This window comes from Cherax quadricarinatus, chromosome 42 (assembly GCF_038502225.1).
Source record: "Cherax quadricarinatus isolate ZL_2023a chromosome 42, ASM3850222v1, whole genome shotgun sequence".
Taxonomy (NCBI): Eukaryota; Metazoa; Arthropoda; class Malacostraca; order Decapoda; family Parastacidae; genus Cherax; species Cherax quadricarinatus.
This window is the reverse complement of record NC_091333.1, coordinates 33200832-33226564: the sequence shown is the minus strand read 5'-3', so window position 1 is coordinate 33226564 and position 25733 is coordinate 33200832. Positions and strand designations below refer to the sequence as shown.

Genomic DNA, 25733 nt, shown 5'->3' with positions numbered 1-25733 from the left:
AACGTTAGTCCACGGGGTATAATTCAACGTTAGTCCACGGGGTATAATTCAACGTTAGTCCACGGGGTATAATTCAACGTTAGTCCACGGGGTATAATTCAACGTTAGTCCACGGGGTATAATTCAACGTTAGTCCACGGGGTATAATTCAACGTTAGTCCACGGGGTATAATTCAACGTTAGTCCACGGGGTATAATTCAACGTTTGTCCACGTTAGTCCACGGGGTATAATTCAACGTTAGTAGTATAATTCCACGGGGTATAGTTCAACGTTAGTCCACGGGGTATAATTCAACGTTAGTCCACGGGGTATAATTCAACGTTAGTCCACGGGGTATAATTCAACGTTAGTCCACGGGGTATAATTCAACGTTAGTCCACGGGGTATAATTCAACGTTAGTCCACGGGGTATAATTCAACGTTAGTCCACGGGGTATAATTCAACGTTAGTCCACGGGGTATAATTCAACGTTAGTCCACGGGGTATAATTCAACGTTAGTCCACTAGTCCACGGGGTATAATTCAACGTTAGTCCACGGGGTATAATTCAACGTTAGTCCACGGGGTATAATTCAACGTTAGTCCACGGGGTATAATTCAACGTTAGTCCACGGGGTATAATTCAACGTTAGTCCACGGGGTATAATTCAACGTTAGTCCACGGGGTATAATTCAACGTTAGTCCACGGGGTATAATTCAACGTTAGTCCACGGGGTATAATTCAACGTTAGTCCACGGGGTATAATTCAACGTTAGTCCACGGGGTATAATTCAACGTTAGTCCACGGGGTATAATTCAACGTTAGTCCACGGGGTATAATTCAACGTTAGTCCACGGGGTATAATTCAACGTTAGGGTATAATTCAACGTTAGTCCACGGGGTATAATTCAACGTTAGTCCACGGGGTATAATTCAACGTTAGTCCACGGGGTATAATTCAACGTTAGTCCACGGGGTATAATTCAACGTTAGTCCACGGGGTATAATTCAACGTTAGTCCACGGGGTATAATTCAACGTTAGTCCACGGGGTATAATTCAACGTTAGTCCACGGGGTATAATTCAACGTTAGTCCACGGGGTATAATTCAACGTTAGTCCACGGGGTATAATTCAACGTTAGTCCACGGGGTATAATTCAACGTTAGTCCACGGGGTATAATTCAACGTTAGTCCACGGGGTATAATTCAACGTTAGTCCACGGGGTATAATTCAACGTTAGTCCACGGGGTATAATTCAACGTTAGTCCACGGGGTATAATTCAACGTTAGTCCACGGGGTATAATTCAAACGGGGTATAATTCAACGTTAGTCCACGGGGTATAATTCAACGTTAGTCCACGGGGTATAATTCAACGTTAGTCCACGGGGTATAATTCAACGTTAGTCCACGGGGTATAATTCAACGTTAGTCCACGGGGTATAATTCAACGTTAGTCCACGGGGTATAATTCAACGTTAGTCCACGGGGTATAATTCAACGTTAGTCCACGGGGTATAATTCAACGTTAGTCCACGGGGTATAATTCAACGTTAGTCCACGGGGTATAATTCAACGTTAGTCCACGGGGTATAATTCAACGTTAGTCCACGGGGTATAATTCAACGTTAGCCCTGGTGTATAATTCAACGTTAGTCCAAGGGGTATAATTCAACGTTAGTCCACGGGGTATAATTCAACGTTAGTCCACGGGGTATAATTCAACGTTAGTCCACGGGGTATAATTCAATGTTAGTCCACGGGGTATAATTCAACGTTAGTCCACGGGGTATAATTCAACGTTAGTCCACAGGGAATAATTCAACGTTAGTCCACGGGGTATAATTCAACGTTAGTCCACGGGGTATAATTCAACGTTAGTCCACGGGGTATAATTCAACGTTAGTCCACGGGGTATAATTCAACGTTAGTCCACGGGGTATAATTCAACGTTAGTCCACGGGGTATAATTCAATGTTAGTCCACGGGTTATAATTCAACGGTCCAAGGTGTAATTTAACGTTAGTCCACGGGGTATAATTCAACGTTAGTCCACGGGGTATAATTCAACGTTAGTCCACGGGGTATAATTCAACGTTAGTCCACGGGGTATAATTCAACGTTAGTCCACGGGGTATAATTCAACGTTAGTCCACGGGGTATAATTCAACGTTAGGGGTATAATTCAACGTTAGTCCACGGGGTATAATTCAACGTTAGTCCACGGGGTATAATTCAACGTTAGTCCACGTTAGGGGTATAATTCAACGTTAGTCCACGGCGTATAATTCAACGTTAGTCCACGGGGTATAATTCAACGTTAGTCCACGGGGTATAATTCAACGTTAGTCCACGGGGTATAATTCAACGTTAGTCCACGGGGTATAATTCAACGTTAGTCCACGGGGTATAATTCAACGTTAGTCCACGGGGTATAATTCAACGTTAGTCCACGGGGTATAATTCAACGTTAGGGGTATAATTCAACGTTAGTCCACGGGGTATAATTCAACGTTAGTCACAGGGTATAATTCAACGTTAGGGGTATAATTCAACGTTAGTCCACGGGGTACAATTCAACGTTAGTCCACGGGGTATAATTCAACGTTAGTCCACGGGGTATAATTCAACGTTAGTCCACGGGGTATAATTCAACGTTAGTCCACGGGGTATAATTCAACGTTAGTCCACGGGGTATAATTCAACGTTAGTCCACGGGGTATAATTCAACGTTAGTCCACGGGGTATAATTCAACGTTAGTCCACGGGGTATAATTCAACGTTAGTCCACGGGGTATAATTCAACGTTAGTCCACGGGGTATAATTCAACGTTAGTCCACGGGGTATAATTCAACGTTAGTCCACGGGGTATAATTCAACGTTAGTCCACGGGGTATAATTCAACGTTAGTCCACGGGGTATAATTCAACGTTAGTCCACGGGGTATAATTCAACGTTAGTCCACGGGGTATAATTCAACGTTAGTCAACGGGGTATAATTCAACGTTAGTCCACGGGGTATAATTCAACGTTAGTCCACGGGGTATAATTCAACGTTAGTCCACGGGGTATAATTCAACGTTAGTCCACGGGGTATAATTCAACGTTAGTCCACGGGGTATAATTCAACGTTAGTCCACGGGGTATAATTCAACGTTAGTCCACGGGGTATAATTCAACGTTAGTCCACGGGGTATAATTCAACGTTAGTCCACGGGGTATAATTCAACGTTAGTCCACGGGGTATAATTCAACGTTAGTCCACGGGGTATAATTCAACGTTAGTCCACGGGGTATAATTCAACGTTAGTCCACGGGGTATAATTCAACGTTAGTCCACGGGGTATAATTCAACGTTAGTCCACGGGGTATAATTCAACGTTAGTCCACGGGGTATAATTCAACGTTAGTCCACGGGGTATAATTCAACGTTAGTCCACGGGGTATAATTCAACGTTAGTCCACGGGGTATAATTCAACGTTAGTCCACGGGGTATAATTCAACGTTAGTCCACGGGGTATAATTCAACGTTAGTCCACGGGGTATAATTCAACGTTAGTCCACGGGGTATAATTCAACGTTAGTCCACGGGGTATAATTCAACGTTAGTCCACGGGGTATAATTCAACGTTAGTCCACGGGGTATAATTCAACGTTAGTCCACGGGGTATAATTCAACGTTAGTCCACGGGGTATAATTCAACGTTAGTCCACGGGGTATAATTCAACGTTAGTCCACGGGGTATAATTCAACGTTAGTCCACGGGGTATAATTCAACGTTAGTCCACGGGGTATAATTCAACGTTAGTCCACGGGGTATAATTCAACGTTAGTCCACGGGGTATAATTCAACGTTAGTCCACGGGGTATAATTCAACGTTAGTCCACGGGGTATAATTCAACGTTAGTCCACGGGGTATAATTCAACGTTAGTCCACGGGGTATAATTCAACGTTAGTCCACGGGGTATAATTCAACGTTAGTCCACGGGGTATAATTCAACGTTAGTCCACGGGGTATAATTCAACGTTAGTCCACGGGGTATAATTCAACGTTAGTCCACGGGGTATAATTCAACGTTAGTCCACGGGGTATAATTCAACGTTAGTCCACGGGGTATAATTCAACGTTAGTCCACGGGGTATAATTCAACGTTAGTCCACGGGGTATAATTCAACGTTAGTCCACGGGGTATAATTCAACGTTAGTCCACGGGGTATAATTCAACGTTAGTCCACGGGGTATAATTCAACGTTAGTCCACGGGGTATAATTCAACGTTAGTCCACGGGGTATAATTCAACGTTAGTCCACGGGGTATAATTCAACGTTAGTCCACGGGGTATAATTCAACGTTAGTCCACGGGGTATAATTCAACGTTAGTCCACGGGGTATAATTCAACGTTAGTCCACGGGGTATAATTCAACGTTAGTCCACGGGGTATAATTCAACGTTAGTCCACGGGGTATAATTCAACGTTAGTCCACGGGGTATAATTCAACGTTAGTCCACGGGGTTAGTCAACGTTAGTCCACGGGGTATAATTCAACGTTAGTCCACGGGGTATAATTCAACGTTAGTCCACGGGGTATAATTCAACGTTAGTCCACGGGGTATAATTCAACGTTAGTCCACGGGGTATAATTCAACGTTAGTCCACGGGGTATAATTCAACGTTAGTCCACGGGGTATAATTCAACGTTAGTCCACGGGGTATAATTCAACGTTAGTCCACGGGGTATAATTCAACGTTAGTCCACGGGGTATAATTCAACGTTAGTCCACGGGGTATAATTCAACGTTAGTCCACGGGGTATAATTCAACGTTAGTCCACGGGGTATAATTCAACGTTAGTCCACGGGGTATAATTCAACGTTAGTCCACGGGGTATAATTCAACGTTAGTCCACGGGGTATAATTCAACGTTAGTCCACGGGGTATAATTCAACGTTAGTCCACGGGGTATAATTCAACGTTAGTCCACAGGGTATAATTCAACGTTAGTCCACGGGGTATAATTCAACGTTAGTCCACGGGGTATAATTCAACGTTAGTCCACGGGGTATAATTCAACGTTAGTCCACGGGGTATAATTCAACGTTAGTCCACGGGGTATAATTCAACGTTAGTCCACGGGGTATAATTCAACGTTAGTCCACGGGGTATAATTCAACGTTAGTCCACGGGGTATAATTCAACGTTAGTCCACGGGGTATAATTCAACGTTAGTCCACGGGGTATAATTCAACGTTAGTCCACGGGGTATAATTCAACGTTAGTCCACGGGGTATAATTCAACGTTAGTCCACGGGGTATAATTCAACGTTAGTCCACGGGGTATAATTCAACGTTAGTCCACGGGGTATAATTCAACGTTAGTCCACGGGGTATAATTCAACGTTAGTCCACGGGGTATAATTCAACGTTAGTCCACGGGGTATAATTCAACGTTAGTCCACGGGGTATAATTCAACGTTAGTCCACGGGGTATAATTCAACGTTAGTCCACGGGGTATAGTTCAACGTTAGTCCACGGGGTATAATTCAACGTTAGTCCACAGGGTATAATTCAACGTTAGTCCACGGGGTATAATTCAACGTTAGTCCACGGGGTATAATTCAACGTTAGTCCACGGGGTATAATTCAACGTTAGTCCACGGGGTATAATTCAACGTTAGTCCACGGGGTATAATTCAACGTTAGTCCACGGGGTATAATTCAACGTTAGTCCATGGGGTATAGTTCAACGTTAGTCCACGGGGTATAATTCAACGTTAGTCCACAGGGTATAATTCAACGTTAGTCCACGGGGTATAATTCAACGTTAGTCCACGGGGTATAATTCAACGTTAGTCCACGGGGTATAATTCAACGTTAGTCCACGGGGTATAATTCAACGTTAGTCCACGGGGTATAATTCAACGTTAGTCCACGGGGTATAATTCAACGTTAGTCCACGGGGTATAATTCAACGTTAGTCCACGGGGTATAATTCAACGTTAGTCCACGGGGTATAATTCAACGTTAGTCCACGGGGTATAATTCAACGTTAGTCCACGGGGTATAATTCAACGTTAGTCCACGGGGTATAATTCAACGTTAGTCCACGGGGTATAATTCAACGTTAGTCCACGGGGTATAATTCAACGTTAGTCCACGGGGTATAATTCAACGTTAGTCCACGGGGTATAATTCAACGTTAGTCCACGGGGTATAATTCAACGTTAGTCCACGGGGTATAATTCAACGTTAGTCCACGGGGTATAATTCAACGTTAGTCCACGGGGTATAATTCAACGTTAGTCCACGGGGTATAATTCAACGTTAGTCCACGGGGTATAATTCAACGTTAGTCCACGGGGTATAATTCAACGTTAGTCCACGGGGTATAATTCAAAGTGAGTCGACGACGGGGTATAATTCAACGTATATTTCAACGTTAGTCCACGGGGTATAATTCAACGTTAGTCCACGGGGTATAATTCAACGTTAGTCCACGGGGTATAATTCAACGTTAGTCCACGGGGTATAATTCAACGTTAGTCCACGGGGTATAATTCAACGTTAGTCCACGGGGTATAATTCAACGTTAGTCCACGGGGTATAATTCAACGTTAGTCCACGGGGTATAATTCAACGTTAGTCCACGGGGGGTATAATTCAACGTTAGTCCACGGGGTATAATTCAACGTTAGTCCACGGGGTATAATTCAACGTTAGTCCATGGCGTATAATTCAACGTTAGTCCACGGTTTATAATTCAACGTTAGTTTACGGGGTATAATTCAACATTAGTCCACGTGGTATAATTCAACGTTAGTCCACGGGGTATAATTCAACGTTGGTCCACGGGGTATAGTTCAACGTTAGTCCACGGGGTATAATTCAACGTTAGTCCACGGGGTATAGTTCAACGTTAGTCCACGGGGTATAATTCAACGTTAGTCCACAGGGTATAATTCAACGTTAGTCGACGGGGTATAATTCAGCGTTAGTCCACGGGGTATAATTCAACGTTAGTCCACTAGTCCACGGGGTATAATTCAACGTTAGTCCACGGGGTATAATTCAACGTTAGTCCACGGGGTATAATTCAACGTTCGTCCTCGGGGTATAATTCAACGTTAGTCCACAGGGTATAATTCAACGTTAGTCCACGGGGTATAATTCAACGTTAGTCCACGGGGTATAATTCAACGTTGGCCCACGGGGTATAATTCAACGTTAGTCCACGGGGTATAATTCAACGTTAGTCCACGGGGTATAATTCAACGTTGGCCCACGGGGTATAATTCAACGTTAGTCCACGGGGTATAATTCAACGTTGGTCCACGGGGTATAATTCAACGTTTGTCCACGGGGTATAATTCAACGTTAGTCCACGGGGTATAATTCAACGTTAGTCCACGGGGTATAATTCAACGTTAGTCCACGGGGTATAATTCAACGTTAGTCCACGGGGTATAATTCAACGTTAGTCCACGGGGTATAATTCAACGTTAGTCCAAGGGGTATAATTCAACGTTAGTCCACGGGGTATAATTCAACGTTAGTCCACGGGGTATAATTCAACGTTAGTCCACGGGGTATAATTCAACGTTAGTCCACGGGGTATAATTCAACGTTAGTCCACGGGGTATAATTCAACGTTGGTCCACGGGGTATAATTCAACGTTAGTCCACGGGGTATGATTCAACGTTAGTCCACGGGGTATAATTCAACGTTAGTCCACGGGGTATAATTCAACGTTAGTCCACGGGGTATACTTCAACGTTAGTCCACGGGGTATAATTCAACGTTAGTCCACGGGGTATAATTCAACGTTAGTCCACGGGGTATAATTCAACGTTAGTCCACGGGGTATAATTCAACGTTAGTCCACGGGGTATAATTCAACGTTAGTCCACGGGGTATAATTCAACGTTAGTCCACGGGGTATAATTCAAAGTTAGTCCACGGGGTATAATTCAACGTTAGTCCACGGGGTATAATTCAACGTTAGTCCACGGGGTATAATTCAACGTTAGTCCACGGGGTATAATTCAACGTTAGTCCTCGGGGTATAATTCAACGTTAGTCCACTGGGTATAATTCAACGTTAGTCCACGGGGTATAATTCAACGTTAGTCCACGGGGTATAATTCAACGTTAGTCCAAGGGGTATAATTCAACGTTAGACCACGGGGTATAATTCAACGTTAGTCCACGGGGTATAATTCAACGTTAGTCCACGGGGTATAATTCAACGTTAGTCCACGGGGTATAATTCAACGATAGTAAACGGGATATAATTCAACGTTAGTCCACGGGGTATAATTCAACGATAGTAAACGGGATATAATTCAACGTTAGTCCACGGGGTATAATTCAACGTTAGTCCACAAGGTATAATTCAACGTTAGTCCACGGGGTATAATTCAACGTTAGTCCACGGGGTATAATTCAACGTTAGTCCACGGGGTATAATTCAACATTAGTCCCCGGGGTATAATTCAACGTTAGTCCTCGGGGTATAATTCAACGTTAGTCCACGGGGTATAGTTCAACGTTAGTCCACGGGGTATAATTCAACGTTAGTCCACGGGGTATAGTTCAACGTTAGTCTACAGGGTATAATTCAACGTTAGTCGACGGGGTATAATTCAGCGTTAGTCCACGGGGTATAATTCAACGTTAGTCCACTAGTCCACGGGGTATAATTCAACGTTAGTCCACGGTGTATAATTCAACGTTAGTCCACGGGGTATAATTCAACGTTCGTCCTCGGGGTATAATTCAACGTTAGTCCACGGGGTATAATTCAACGTTAGTCAACGGGGTATAATTCAACGTTAGTCCACGGGGTATAATTCAACGTTGGTCCACGGGGTATAATTCAACGTTAGTCCACGGGCTATAATTCAACGTTGGTCCACGGGGTATAATTCAACGTTTGTCCACGGGGTATAATTCAACGTTAGTCCACGGGGTATAATTCAACGTTAGTCCACGGGGTATAATTCAACGTTAGTCCACGGGGTATAATTCAACGTTAGTCCACGGGGTATAATTCAACGTTAGTCCACGGGGTATAATTCACCGTTAGTCCACGGGGTATAATTCAACGTTAGTCCACGGGGTATAATTCAACGTTAGTCCACGGGGTATAATTCAACGTTAGTCCACGGGGTATAATTTAACGTTAGTCCACGGGGTATAATTCAACGTTAGTCTTCGGGGTATAATTCAACGTTGGTCCACGGGGTATAATTCAACGTTAGTCCACGGGGTATAATTCAACGTTAGTCCACGGGGTATAATTCAACGTTAGTCCACGGGGTATAATTCAACGTTAGTCCACGGGGTATACTTCCACGTTAGTCCACGGGGTATAATTCAACGTTAGTCCACGGAGTATAATTCAACGTTAGTCCACGGGGTATAATTCAACGTTAGTCCACGGTGTATAATTCAACGTTAGTCCACGGGGTATAATTCAACGTTAGTCCACGGGGTATAATTCAAAGTTAGTCCACGGGGTATAATTCAACGTTAGTCCACGGGGTATAATTCAACGTTAGTCCATGGGGTATAATTCAACGTTAGTCCACAGGGTATAATTCAACGTTAGTCCTCGGGGTATAATTCAACGTTAGTCCACCGGGTATAATTCAACGTTAGTCCACGGGGTATAATTCAACGTTAGTCCACGGGGTATAATTCAACGTTAGTCCACGGGGTATAATTCAACGTTAGTCCACGGGGTATAATTCAACGTTAGTCCACGGGGTATAATTCAACGTTAGTCCACCGGGTATAATTCAACGTTAGTCCACGGGGTATAATTGAACGTTAGTAAACGGGATATAATTCAACGTTAGTCCACGGGGTATAATTCAACGTTAGTCCACGGGGTATAATTCAACGTTAGTCCACGGGGTATAATTCAACGTTAGTCCACGGGGTATAATTCAACGTTAGTCCACGGGGTATAATTCAACGTTAGTCCACGGGGTATAATTCAACGTTAGTCCACGGGGTATAATTCAACGTTAGTCCACGGGGGATAATTCAACGTTAGTCCGCGGGGTATAATTCAACGTTAGTCCACGGGGTATAATTCAACGTTAGTCCACGGGGTATAATTCAACGTTAGTCCACGGGGTATAATTCAACTTTAGTCCACGGGGTATAATTCAACGTTAGTCCACAGGGTATAATTCAACGTTAGTCCACGGGGTATAATTCAACGTTAGTCCACAGGATATAATTCAACGTTAGTCCACGGGGTACAATTCAACGTTAGTCCACGGGGTATAATTCAACGTTAGTCCAAGGGGTATAATTCAACGTTAGTCCACGGGGTATAATTCAAAGTTAGTCCACGGGGTATAATTCAACGTTACTCCACGGGGTATAATTCAACGTTAGTCCACAGGGTATAATTCAACGTTAGTCCACGGGGTATAATTCAACGTTAGTCCACGGGGTATAATTCAACGTTAGTCCACGGGGTATAATTCAACGTTAGTCCACAGGGTATAATTCAACGTTAGTCCACAGGGTATAATTCAACGTTAGGGATGTTAGTGGACTGGTGTGGGTCACATCCTGGGTGTTAGTGGACTGGTGTGGGTCTCATCCTGGGTGTTAGTGGACTGGTGTGGGTCGCATCCTGGGTGTTAGTGGACTGGTGTGGGTCACATCCTGGGTGTTAGTGGACTGGTGTGGGTCGCATCCTGGGTGTTAGTGGACTGGTGTGGGTCACATCCTGGGTGTTAGTGGACTGGTGTGGGTCACATCCTGGGTGTTAGTGGACTGGTGTGGGTCACATCCTGGGTGTTAGTGGACTGGTGTGGGTCACATCCTGGGTGTTAGTGGACTGGTGTGGGTCACATCCTGGGTGTTAGTGGACTGGTGTGGGTCACATCCTGGGTGTTAGTGGACTGGTGTGGGTCACATCCTGGGTGTTAGTGGACTGGTGTGGGTCACATCCTGGGTGTTAGTGGACTGGTGTGGGTCACATCCTGGGTGTTAGAGGACTGGTGTGGGTCACATCCTGGGTGTTAGTGGACTGGTGTGGGTCACATCCTGGGTGTTAGTGGACTGGTGTGGGTTGCATCCTGGGTGTTAGTGGACTGGTGTGGGTTGCATCCTGGGTGTTAGTGGACTGGTGTGGGTTGCATCCTGGGTGTTAGTGGACTGGTGTGGGTTGCATCCTGGGTGTTAGTGGACTGGTGTGGGTTGCATCCTGGGTGTTAGTGGACTGGTGTGGGTCACATCCTGGGTGATACTGGACCAGTGTGGGTCGCATCCTGGGTGTTAGTGGACTGGTGTGGGTTGCATCCTGGGTGTTAGTGGACTGGTGTGGGTTGCATCCTGGGTGTTAGTGGACTGGTGTGGGTTGCATCCTGGGTGTTAGTGGACTGGTGTGGGTCACATCCCGGGTGTTAGAGGACTGGTGTGGGTTGCATCCCGGGTGTTAGTGGACTGGTGTGGGTTGCATCCCGGGTGTTAGTGGACTGGTGTGGGTCACATCCCGGGTGTTAGAGGACTGGTGTGGGTTGCATCCCGGGTGTTAGTGGACTGGTGTGGGTTGCATCCCGGGTGTTAGTGGACTGGTGTGGGTTGCATCCCGGGTGTTAGTGGACTGGTGTGGGTCACATCCCGGGTGTTAGAGGACTGGTGTGGGTTGCATCCCGGGTGTTAGTGGACTGGTGTGGGTCACATCCCGGGTGTTAGAGGACTGGTGTGGGTTGCATCCTGGGTGTTAGTGGACTGGTGTGGGTTGCATCCTGGGTGTTAGTGGACTGGTGTGGGTCGCATCCTGGGTGTTAGTGGACTGGTGTGGGTCACATCCTGGGTGTTAGTGGACTGGTGTGGGTTGCATCCTGGGTGTTAGTGGACTGGTGTGGGTCACATCCTGGGTGTTAGTGGACTGGTGTGGGTCACATCCTGGGTGTTAGTGGACTGGTGTGGGTCACATCCTGGGTGTTAGTGGACTGGTGTGGGTTGCATCCTGGGTGTTAGTGGACTGGTGTGGGTTGCATCCTGGGTGTTAGTGGACTGGTGTGGGTTGCATCCTGGGTGTTAGTGGACTGGTGTGGGTTGCATCCTGGGTGTTAGTGGACTGGTGTGGGTTGCATCCTGGGTGTTAGATGACTAGAGTCGGTCACATCCTGGGTGTTAGTGGACTGGTGTGGGTTGCATCCTGGGTGTTAGAGGACTGGTGTGGGTTGCATCCTGGGTGTTAGTGGACTGGTGTGGGTTACATCCTGGGTGTTAGTGGACTGGTGTGGGTTGCATCCTGGGTGTTAGTGGACTGGTGTGGGTTGCATCCTGGGTGTTAGTGGACTGGTGTGGGTTGCATCCTGGGTGTTAGTGGACTGGTGTGGGTTGCATCCTGGGTGTTAGTGGACTGGTGTGGGTCACATCCTGGGTGTTAGTGGACTGGTGTGGGTGGCATCCTGGGTGTTAGTGGACTGGTGTGGGTTGCATCCTGGGTGTTAGTGGACTGGTGTGGGTTGCATCCTGGGTGTTAGTGGACTGGTGTGGGTCATCCATGGACTGGTGTGGGTCGCATCCTGGGTGTTAGTGGACTGGTGTGGGTGCACATCCTGGGTGTTAGAGGACTGGTGTGGGTCACATCCTGGGTGTTAGTGGACTGGTGTGGGTTGCATCATCCTGGGTGTTAGAGGACTGATGTGGGTGGCATCCTGGGTTCTAGAGGACTGGTGTGGGTCACATCCTGGGTGTTAGAGGACTGGTGTGGGTCACATCCTGGGTGTTAGTGGACTGGTGTGGGTCACATCCTGGGTGTTAGTGGACTGGTGTGGGTTGCATCCTGGGTGTTAGTGGACTGGTGTGGGTTGCATCCTGGGTGTTAGTGGACTGGTGTGGGTTGCATCCTGGGTGTTAGTGGACTGGTGTGGGTCACATCCTGGGTGTTAGTGGACTGGTGTGGGTTGCATCCTGGGTGTTAGTGGACTGGTGTGGGTCACATCCTGGGTGTTAGTGGACTGGTGTGGGTTGCATCCTGGGTGTTAGTGGACTGGTGTGGGTCACATCCTGGGTGTTAGTGGACTGGTGTGGGTCACATCCTGGGTGTTAGTGGACTGGTGTGGGTCACATCCTGGGTGTTAGTGGACTGGTGTGGGTCACATCCTGGGTGTTAGTGGACTGGTGTGGGTTGCATCCTGGGTGTTAGTGGACTGGTGTGGGTTGCATCCTGGGTGTTAGTGGACTGGTGTGGGTCACATCCTGGGTGTTAGTGGACTGGTGTGGGTCACATCCTGGGTGTTAGTGGACTGGTGTGGGTTGCATCCTGGGTGTTAGTGGACTGGTGTGGGTCACATCCTGGGTGTTAGTGGACTGGTGTGGGTTGCATCCTGGGTGTTAGTGGACTGGTGTGGGTTGCATCCTGGGTGTTAGTGGACTGGTGTGGGTTGCATCCTGGGTGTTAGTGGACTGGTGTGGGTTGCATCCTGGGTGTTAGTGGACTGGTGTGGGTTGCATCCTGGGTGTTAGAGGACTGGTGTGGGTCACATCCTGGGTGTTAGTGGACTGGTGTGGGTTGCATCCTGGGTGTTAGTGGACTGGTGTGGGTTGCATCCTGGGTGTTAGTGGACTGGTGTGGGTCACATCCTGGGTGTTAGTGGACTGGTGTGGGTTGCATCCTGGGTGTTAGGGGTCTGGTGTGGGTCACATCCCTGGGTGTTAGTGGACTGGTGTGGCTGGCATCCTGGGTGTTAGTGGACTGGTGTGGGTTGCATCCTGGGTGTTAGTGGACTGGTGTGGGTTGCATCCTGGGTGTTAGTGGACTGGTGTGGGTTGCATCCTGGGTGTTAGTGGACTGGTGTGGGTCACATCCTGGGTGTTAGAGGACTGGTGTGGGTTGCATCCCGGGTGTTAGAGGACTGGTGTGGGTTGCATCCTGGGTGTTAGTGGACTGGTGTGGGTCACATCCCGGGTGTTAGTGGACTGGTGTGGGTTGCATCCCGGGTGTTAGAGGACTGGTGTGGGTTGCATCCCGGGTGTTAGAGGACTGGTGTGGGTTGCATCCCGGGTGTTAGAGGACTGGTGTGGGTCACATCCCGGGTGGTAGAGGACAGGTGTGGGCATTCTGGGTGTTAGTGGACTGGTGTGGGTCACATCCTGGGTGTTAGAGGACTGGTGTGGGTGCATCCTGGGTGTTAGTGGACTGGTGTGGGTCACATCCCGGGTGTTAGAGGACTGGTGTGGGTTGCATCCCGGGTGTTAGTGGACTGGTGTGGGTTGCATCCTGGGTGTTAGTGGACTGGTGTGGGTCACATCCCGGGTGTTAGAGGACTGGTGTGGGTTGCATCCCGGGTGTTAGTGGACTGGTGTGGGTTGCATCCCGGGTGTTAGTGGACTGGTGTGGGTTGCATCCCGGGTGTTAGTGGACTGGTGTGGGTTGCATCCCGGGTGTTAGAGGACTGGTGTGGGTTGCATCCTGGGTGTTAGAGGACTGGTGTGGGTTGCATCCCGGGTGTTAGTGGACTGGTGTGGGTCACATCCCGGGTGTTAGTGGACTGGTGTGGGTTGCATCCCGGGTGTTAGAGGACTGGTGTGGGTTGCATCCCGGGTGTTAGTGGACTGGTGTGGGTTGCATCCCGGGTGTTAGAGGACTGGTGTGGGTCACATCCTGGGTGTTAGTGGACTGGTGTGGGTGGCATCCTGGGTGTTAGTGGACTGGTGTGGGTTGCATACTGGGTGTTAGTGGACTGGTGTGGGTTGCATCCTGGGTGTTAGAGGACTGGTGTGGGTTGCATCCTGGGTGTTAGTGGACTGGTGTGGGTTACATCCTGGGTGTTAGTGGACTGGTGTGGGTTGCATCCTGGGTTTTAGTGGACTGGTGTGGGTTGCATCCTGGGTGTTAGTGGACTGGTGTGGGTTGCATCCTGGGTGTTAGTGGACTGGTGTGGGTTGCATCCTGGGTGTTAGTGGACTGGTGTGGGTCACATCCTGGGTGTTAGTGGACTGGTGTGGGTCACATCCCGGGTGTTAGTGGACTGGTGTGGGTCACATCCCGGGTGTTAGTGGACTGGTGTGGGTTGCATCCCGGGTGTTAGAGGACTGGTGTGGGTTGCATCCCGGGTGTTAGTGGACTGGTGTGGGTTGCATCCCGGGTGTTAGAGGACTGGTGTGGGTTGCATCCCGGGTGTTAGAGGACTGGTGTGGGTTGCATCCCGGGTGTTAGAGGACTGGTGTGGGTTGCATCCCGGGTGTTAGTGGACTGGTGTGGGTTGCATCCCGGGTGTTAGAGGACTGGTGTGGGTTGCATCCCGGGTGTTAGAGGACTGGTGTGGGTTGCATCCCGGGTGTTAGAGGACTGGTGTGGGTTGCATCCTGGGTGTTAGTGGACTGGTGTGGGTTGCATCCTGGGTGTTAGTGGACTGGTGTGGGTCGCATCCTGGGTGTTAGAGGACTGGTGTGGGTTGCATCCTGGGTGTTAGTGGACTGGTGTGGGTTGCATCCTGGGTGTTAGTGGACTGGTGTGGGTTGCATCCTGGGTGTTAGTGGACTGGTGTGGGTCGCATCCTGGGTGTTAGTGGACTGGTGTGGGTTGCATCCTGGGTGTTAGTGGACTGGTGTGGGTTGCATCCTGGGTGTTAGTGGACTGGTGTGGGTCGCATCCTGGGTGTTAGTGGACTGGTGTGGGTTGCATCCTGGGTGTTAGTGGACTGGTGTGGGTGGCATCCTGGGTGTTAGTGGACTGGTGTGGGGTTGCATCCTGGGTGTTAGTGGACTGGTGTGGGTCGCATCCTGGGTGTTAGTGGACTGGTGTGGGTCGCATCCTGGGTGTTAAAGTACTGGTGTGGGTGGCATCCTGAGTGGTAGTGGACTGGTGTGGGTTGCATCCTGGGTGTTAGTGGACTGGTGTGGGTGGCATCCTGGGTGTTAGTGGACTGGTGTGGGTGGCATCCTGGGTGTTAGAGGACTGGTGTGGGTCGCATCCTGGGTGTTGTTGTTGTTGTTATTATTAAAGGGTTGAGGCAAAGATGGACACTGGTAACTCAATAAGCATTTATCTGTTTGTACTACCTTCACCATCTATTCATTCTTCCACTCTTATCTAACAAACTTTTCCCTCACAAGAGAAGTTAGAGAAGCATATTAACACAAAATATTTTCACAGTAATATTGATGCTGTGGAGCCGTCTGGAGGAATGATGAACATCCTCAACAATACCGGAGTCTACACTCGTAAATATCAAGAATTTATCGGCTTTGGACAGTGCACAGTTGCTAAAGGTAAGGCTATGGCTGTGTATAAGTAGGACATACTTAACACAGATGAATGAGACACTTGTTAAACACTTAAGTTCCTTTACTGTTGAGACGTTTTTCCAACAAGTGCATTTATCACTTCAATACAGAATATAAACGGTGACTGGAAACGGTAATTTGAAGTGAAGAGTCCCTTAGCCTTCATATGTGGAGTACAGTTCCTTAGTCTGTAAAGCCGATGCATGAGGATGTAGACTTATATACTGGAGACAAGCGAGCAGTTATTCATTCATCAAGGACATTAATGTTAGGTAAAATACATATATACAACTAATGCGACATTTATATTGTATTATAACCCAGGAGTCCCAAAGGCCTGTTATCCTGGGTGTAAAGGGAGCAAAATAAACACAGCAGAAAAAACTTTTGACTTGTATACACTTGTATATATACACTATGTACAACAATAGGTATTAGTGCACTCCACGGTAAGCAAGGCAGAATAGAAGCCACCAGAGAGCAGACCGTGCTTCAACCAGCTCTAATATGGAAATGACAAGGGCAGACAGGTGTGTGGTACCCACAACACCTCTGTGATTGCCAAAACCATCTTCTCATTGGCTGGAACCTGGGTACTGATCAACCGATGGGGCCCCATCGTCAACCCTTAGCCCCTGGTTCGCTGGTTGAGGGAAATAGCCTTTCAATGATGGTTTGTACATGAGCCGAATAAAGGGTATGTGCTCTTTGCATGCCACATATTGTTACAACATTTCATTCTCCAGGAGTTTTTTCAAGCTAGTACAAACAATGTTGGCTGTTTTATTCGTCAGGAACTATGTCCTGACACGGATCTCAATCCTAAGATGACCCGTCAGAGGATATCGAATGTAAGTTGATCTAACTCAGCTGTTCTGTGGCCGCACTTAAGGCCTAGCTGTAGTCCCTGTGCATGCCACGGCAAAACGTTTTATCGTAAGATATCGGTGAAGCATGTGATAGTCGATATCATTTGTTGGCTCAGAGACAATACGGGATATCCTTCTATGCTCTCTTGGATCACAGTGCTCATGACTGGTGACTATTGTGGTGCTAGGGTTGATGCATTGACTGTAGCCTGGTCCTGAAGCATTAAGCCCATTGGCTGCAGTTGTCGGGTGGAAGTTTGAGCAGAAGTATCGGAAACTGGCTGAGCAAGATCGCGACTTCAATGCTGATGTTTCCTTGGCTTCCTTCGTCGCTGTGGCCGGGGAAGTGTACCTGGATTCAGTGTTACTGTAGGCTTCTCTGGACGAGACTGTTGCTCAGTGGTTAGGGCTCTACTCGATATTTGAGGCTGGAAAACCGGAGTTTTCCATGCTGCCCTGACATGGCGGAGCCTCTCCAGGCAGTGAAGGCTCCAAGCATGATGTTTCTTGCTGCAGTTTGGACTCCGAGGTTGCATAACTTCACCTGTCTTGAGTTTACCCAAGCAGTCCTTAGTCGGGTGGGACCCACTACGGATGCTGCATGTAACCTTAAACTGACATTGGAGGCATCTGAAGCACCTCAGATGTTGTACATCCAAACCTTGTATGTACCCCAGTAACCGAGATCCATGTGCAACATCTGGGTATCTTTATTGTAGACGTTTCGCCATCCAGTAGCTTTATCAATACAAATTACAGGACATAACTTGAAGACAGTAGGGCTATATACAGAAGATGAGGTAATCAGTCCCTCAACCTTGGAGTAGGTGCGAAGAGCGCCGTAGTCGTGGAGATTCTGCAACATCAAGGAATCTTGATTCTGAGGACATGTACATAACCTTCACGACCACGACAACTACTACTACAACTAACCCATCTCTTTGGGAAGGACCTACCTCCACTGAGATATATCGCCTACCAGTGACTATGCCCTCGTCTGTTACACCTGACGTTAGTATATAAGCGCCAGGCTCCTTACTTCTGCTTCAGAATCTCCACGACTACGGTGCTCTTCGCACCTACTCCAAGGTTGAGGGACTGATTACCTCATCTTCTGTATATAGCCCTACTGTCTTCAAGTTATGTCCTGGAATTTGTATTGGATGAAGCCACTGGATGGCGAAACGTCTACAATAAAGATACCCAGATGTTGCACATGTGTCTTAATTTCATCTTGTCGCTATTAAATACCATTCTTGCACAACCGAGATCCAGTTGAGTTGGAAGAGGTCCTCTATGTTGGATCAAAACCTGCCTCATAGGTACATTGCCGTCCTTCTTGGCTCGGAGCCGTTCAAGTTTCAGGATGTTTTTATTAATATGGATTGCATCGAGAAGAATGTCTAGTGAACGGCGCATTAGTACACTTTATGTTACCTATTCTGTGAATTTTAGTTCCCCTAGAAAGAGTGGTAAATCCAGGCCGTTCACCTTTTGCAGTACCTCGTATGATTCTGTTTCGGGAAGTGAGAATGAACGCCCCTTTCAGATTTGGGGACACTGATATCTTAAGGCTGTATTTCTTATCGAGGTGAATTATAGCCCTTTGATTTTCAAAATGAATTTGCTGAGTGCAGAAGGCCGGATCTGATGCAAGGAAACATTGTTTCTCCTCTGGGACTTCGGGGAACCTGTTTTCTGCCAACCTTCTCCATCCAGTATATCTGATCCATCCCTGTCTCCCTGACCTGGCTGGGTTTGCTTGCTTCGCTGTCCTAGGAGTAGAGTGAGTGGTCTCGCAGCTTCTTCGGAGTGAGCGGGGAAGACGGGACAGAGGAAGAATAGCTATCATACAGGTAAAAAAACAGTGCTGTTAAAATTCCAAACTAGCTTACAAAGAAACAACCTACTAAAAACATCTATTTCTATGAAAACTGATGTTTACGTCAATGAGTGCCTTACCAAAACGAGACAAAACCTTCTTTATCGGCTAAGAAAACTGCGCTATGCCCAAAAAATCCACCAGTGCTTTGTGAGGGATGGAAAAATAGCAGTTAGGAAACAGCCCACTGGGAAGAGATACTTCATCTCTACAGAACATGACCTTAAAACATTCCTAAGTGAGGCTGGACTAACAGAATCAGAGTAAAGTGCAGATAATACCCATAGTCCACCGTTAGTGTTATATTGTCATAAATTTGTGCCCCCCTAAAATTCTAATACTCCAACTACTTTTAATTGTCATTGTTGTACTCAACGACCATTCTACCTCATAGTCTTAATTGTATTAAATATCTACAGAATCTATCTCCTTTTTTACAACTTACCATATCACTGTTCCATCTTATTTTTTTATAAACTAACCATAACTTGTCTTCAATAATTCTACCTCACTTTAAAAAATACTCAATTGCCCAATTTTATTCTAAATCCCTATTATTGCCCAATTTTACTTTAAACTATATTGATCAAACTTATTGTAAACTTCTTTTATTGACCATTTTTATTCCATACCTTTTTAACCTAGTATTTTCAACTACAACTTTTATATCATCTTGTCTACCATCTTACTAGCATATTATAACCAAGTCATTGCCATTTTTATTTTTATCAATTCTTTTTTTTATTATTATCTTGCTACCTTAATTTGTGTATTTTATCCTGTCAATTTAAATCTAATTATACTCTAATTCTTGTAAATAACTTATATAAGACCTTAGTGCAATTACAATTGAGAGTCTTGTTCCTTTATTATATTATTAGATTAATCACAGTTTTACTCTAGCTCATTCTAGCTCAATACATAGTCAATACCAAATTCACTATATTAGACCATAGTGCAATTACTAGTGAGAGACTAGTGCTATTTTTAATTTGTACTTTTATATTATTAGATTAAACCTATTGTACTTTAGCTCACTCTAGCTCAAAACATAGACTCCACAAAAGTCATTATTAGACCTTAGTGCAATTACAAGTGAGAGTCTTGTTCTATTTTTAATTTGTATTTTTATATTACTAGTTTATACCTAGTTGTACTTTAGTTCATTCCAGCACAACACACAGACAACATCAACTTCATTATGTGTAGTAGTGACTATACCCTACATGACCAAAATACTCTAGCTATATACTTGTCCAAACTTCCAACCACTACAGATATCAGTAGTAGAACTCAACACACAACTCAGGATATAAATAACCATAATTTTAAACCTAGAAGATGATTGATCACGTTGACCCTGATCTAAACCTCCATAATCTGACACCCAATCAAAACCTATTGGAAAGTAACTGCCATTATTACACAGCATCACAAGCCACCACTATCCTAAACAATGCTAAAAGTCTATCAGTACTTAACTACAACATCAGGTCCTTAAGCAAACACTATGATGACCTCCTAGCACTCCTTGAATCACTAAAGACACCCTTCTCCTGCATTATTCTTACTGAGACCTGGCTTAAGCAGGACACAATAGATATCTACCCTCTACCAGGATACACAGCAATTCACAACTGCAGAACAAACCAAGTTGGGGGTGGTATTGCAATCTATTACTCTAACCAATTATCTTGTCTTAGCACCACTTGCTTTAGTGATGAATATGGGGAATACATTTTTGCTAATTTTACTGTAAAAAACCTTAAGACGCCTATAACAATCGGTGCCATTTACCGGATACCTCACACAAACATCCCAAATTTCAGTGAGAAATTAAAGTCACTAATAACAAACAGACAAATGAATAAGCACCACCTTCTCTTAGCTGGAGACTTCAACATCAACCTTGGCTTACTAGATGATCAGCCTGTAACTGATTTCATCAACAATATGAACAACACACTTCTCATACCAACAATAACTAAACCAACCAGGCTCACTGAGACAAGTGCAACCATAATAGACCACATATGGACCAATATACTAGCCCCCCTTAAATCAGGGATAATCACAGATAGCACTACAGACCACTACCCTACCTTCCTCCTGACAAACATTAGTAAACCACCACTTGAATACAACAAAGTCTCATTTAGACTCCATGACGAGGCCTCAGTAAGGAAGTTCACAGCTGACCTAGAGACTGTTGATTGGCCTACAGAATTCTCCAAGGCCAATGGTATTGATGACTGGACAGACATCTTTCTTAACAAATTACTTAGACTATACAACAAACATTGTCCTATAAAAACAAAACAGATCACAAACAAACGGCTTGGTTGCCCATGGCTAACCAGCACCATTCTGAAATCCATAGACAAGAAACACCAATATGAAAAGCAATATAGACAGGGCTTAATACACAAAGATACTCTTAAACACTATTCATCAGCTCTCACCAAAGTAATAAAAAAAGCCAAACAACTATACTACTCCAGTAGATTCACAGACACTAGAGGAGATATAAAAAAGACCTGGAAAACACTCTCTCAGATTCTAGGGACCCACAAACTGAGAAAAACCAAGAATATTGTCCTAACTAAACCTAATGAAACACCACTACATCCCACTGACACAGCTAACAAGATAAACGACTTCTTCTCAAACATAGGATCTAATCTCGCCAGTAAAATCCCACATACCAATGCCCATGCCGGGGACTACCTAGATGGAAATTTCCCTAATTCCTTCTATCTTGCACCAACTGAGCCCACGGAAGTCATTGGGATCATAAAGTCACTTAAAAATAACTCGGGGAATCTGTCTCATGTCCCACCATTACTGTACAAGCGAGCGGCCCATGTCCTTTCGCATGCTATTTCATTACTTTTTAACAAGTCAATAGAGACTAGCACCTTCCCGAAACTACTCAAGATGGCAAGGGTTACACCAATACATAAAGGTGGTGACCCTACAGACTTAAACAACTATAGGCCAATATCTAACTTACCATTGCTATCCAAAATCTTTGAGAAACTCGTGTACAAGAGACTGTATTCATTTATAACGGCTCAAAACATACTCAACCCCTGCCAGTTTGGATTCAGGAAAAATAAAAGCACTAATGATGCAATCATAAAAATGCTAGATCTGCTTTACACAGCATTGGAAAATAAGGAATATCCACTAGGAATTTTTATTGACCTAAGAAAAGCTTTTGACACAGTAAACCACCAAATCCTACTCCACAAACTTGACCACTACGGTATAAGAGGCCATGCGCTTGCTTATTTCAAATCTTACATTACTAATAGGTATCAGTACGTCACCATTAAAGACACAGCATCAGCAACACGGCCACTTGATACTGGAGTTCCGCAGGGAAGTGTCCTTGGTCCCCTGCTCTTCCTCATATACATCAATGACCTTCCAAACGTATCCCAACACCTGAAACCCATTCTCTTTGCTGATGACACGACTTATGTCATCTCTCACCCTAATCTTGCCACCCTCAACACCATTGTGAATGAGGAGCTGATTAAAATATCGACTTGGATGACAGCCAATAAACTTACGCTTAACACTGACAAAACTTACTATATTATGTTTGGTAGCAGAGCAGGAGATGCACAAATTAACATTAAGATTGACAACACTCTAATTACCAGAAATAATGGGGGAAAATTCCTAGGCTTATACCTTGACAACAACCTGAATTTCAGCACCCATATCCAGCATATAGCCAAAAAAGTATCCAAAACGGTTGGGATCCTCTCCAAGATACGATACTACGTGCCGCAAAATGCCCTTCTCACACTATACCACTCACTTATTTATCCATACCTCACCTATGCTATTTGTGCTTGGGGATCAACTGCAGCAACACACCTAAAGCCAATAATAACCCAACAAAAAGCTGCAGTAAGAATAATCACTAAATCCCATCCCTGGCAGCACACCCCCCCCACTCTTCAAAGATCTAAACTTACTCCCAGTTCAGTACATCCACACTTACTACTGTGCAATCTATATCTACAGGGCCTTAAACTCTAATATCAACCTTGACCTAAAACGCTTTCTTGATAGTTGTGACAGAACCCACAGGCATAACACCAGACACAAACATCTCTACGACATTCCCCGTGTCCGACTAAACCTTTACAAAAATTCAATGTATGTCAAAGGCCCTAAAATCTGGAATACCCTACCTGAGAACTCTAGAACTGCAGACACATTCATCACCTTCAAAACTACCATTAGAAAACATCTTATCTCCCTGATACACCCCGTCAACTAACTACACGAATACCACCTGGTGGTTCACACTTACACTCGCTCACTCATTTGACAATAAACAGAAATATTAATCTCAGTCTTAAAATAATGAATGTGATACTCCAATACTGAAACTATATACTGTGCCAAAACAAAAGCATTCACATTGCTAAACTCATAAACTAGTATTTAGTCACTTAGCCATAATACCAACTTACCTCATAATTTGTAATATTTTACAATTAAGAATAAAACTAAGTATGCCCGAAATGCCTAGCCATGCTAAGCGTTCTAGTGGTACACTCTGTAATCACAATTTTACTACATGTAAACCAAACAATAACCAAATTTCTGTAAACTCAGCATTGTAATCCTTATAGAGAATAAACTTTGAATTTGAATTTGAACTTTGAATTTGGAGAGGAGTGTCTACAGTCGTAGAGAAAGAGCCAGGTGTTAACCCAGCAGCTAGGCGCTCGTGAGGCAAGTTTGAGAATCAGGAATAGCAGGGTCTGTTGCATCGAACTTATGGTAGCTGAAGTCTTGAATGTTGGGTAACTGGCAGTAGGCTAGGTCGCAGGAGACGGAACATCAGAGGGCAGCACACAATTGGGAGTTATAGGAGTAACTGAGGAGGCAGGTTTGCAGTGGAGTCATTTTCAAACTTACTGAAGCTGCTGAAGGAGAAAAGTAGAGACTTCATGAATTCAAGAACTTGGGTGAGTGTGAAGTGAAGAGGTGATTCACAGGCATACTTGACTCTTCCAGCACTGAGGCTTTCGTAGAGTTCAGTACAGGTTATCGTGTCAGTATATGGAGAAGTGTAGAAGGTAAGGTTTTCCCATGAGAGTGTACTGGAGTTGTCGCTATCTTCCTATTATTCTGGAGTGGATTCATTGGGCGAATATACAATGGTGCTAGCAAGGTGACAGAGTCTACAAAAGATGTGGAGAGGTGCACTGGAGGTGTAACAGCAGGTTGGGAGACGTGGGAGACTGTAGTTGAGGCAGCATGATCATCGTTGTCGGCGGTGGAAGTGGTTATGACCACGTAATATACTCTGGGGCTCCCTGGTATGACCACATAATATACTCTGGGGCTGCCTGGTATGACCACATAATATACTGCGGGGCTGCCAGGTATGACCACATAATATACTCTGGGGCTGCCTGGTATGACCACATTACATACTCTGGGACTGCCTGGAATGACCATGTAATATACTCTGGGGCTGCCTGGTATGACCACATAATATACTATAGGGCTGCCTGGTATGACCACATTACATACTCTGGGACTGCCTGTCATGACCACATAATATACTCTGGGGCTGCCTCGTATGACGACATGATATACAATGGGGCAGCCTGGTATGACGATATGATATACTCTAGGGCTGCCTGGTATGACCACATAATATACTCTGGGGCTGCCTGGCATAAACACGTAAAATACTTTGGGGCTGCCTGGTATGACCACATACTATACTCTGGGGCTGCCTGGTATGACCACGTAATATGCTCTGGGGCTGCCTGGTATGACTACATAATACACTCTGGGGCTGCCTGATATGACCACGTAATATACTCTGGGGCTGACTGGTATGACCACATACTATACTCTGGGGCTGCCTGGTATGACCACGTAATATGCTCTGGGGCTGCCTGGTATGACCACATAATATACTCTGGGGCTGCCTGGTATGATCACATAATATACTCAGGGGCTGCCTGATATGACATGTAATATACTCTGGGGCTGCCTGGTATGACCACATAATATACTCTGGGGCTGCCTGGTATGATCACATAATATACTCTCGGGCTGCCTGGTATGACCACATAATATACTCTCGGGCTGCCTGGTATGACTACATTTTATACTCATGGGCTGCCTGGTATGGCCACATAATATACTCTGGGGCTGCCTGGTATGTCCACATAATATACTCTGGGGCTGTCTGGTATGACCACATAATATACTCTCGGGCTGCCTGGTAAGGCCACATTATATGCTCAGGGGCTACCTGGTATGACGACGTGATATACTCTGGGGCTGCCTGGTAAGACCACATAATATACTCTGGTGCTGCCTGGTAAGACCACGTAATATACTCTGGGGCTGCCTGGTATGATCACATAATATACTCTGGGGCTGCCTGGTATGATCACATAATATACTCTGGGGCTGCCTGGTATGACCACATAATATACTCTAGAGCTACCTAGTATAACCAAATAATATACTCTAGGGCTGCCTGGTATGACAACATAATATACTCTGGGGCTGCCTGGTATGACTGCATAATGTACTCTGTGGCTGCCTGGTATGACCACATAATGTACTCTGGGGCTGCCTGGTATGACCACATAATGTACTCTGGGGCTGCCTGGTATGACCACATAAAGTACTCTGGGGCTGCCTGGTATGACCACATAATG

General features: G+C 45.6%; 1 protein-coding gene across 1 annotated transcript in view; it reads left to right on the top strand.

Annotated features, from left to right (window-relative positions):
* The window catches only part of LOC128687921 (methyltransferase-like protein 27), a 174625-nt gene that overhangs the window by 100509 nt on the left and 48383 nt on the right, over positions 1 to 25733 (top strand). Inside the window, exon 4 of the mRNA XM_070093466.1 lies at positions 16133 to 16248. Within this exon, the coding sequence (XP_069949567.1) occupies positions 16133 to 16248 (116 nt within the window). The remainder of the gene's footprint in view (positions 1 to 16132; positions 16249 to 25733) is intronic.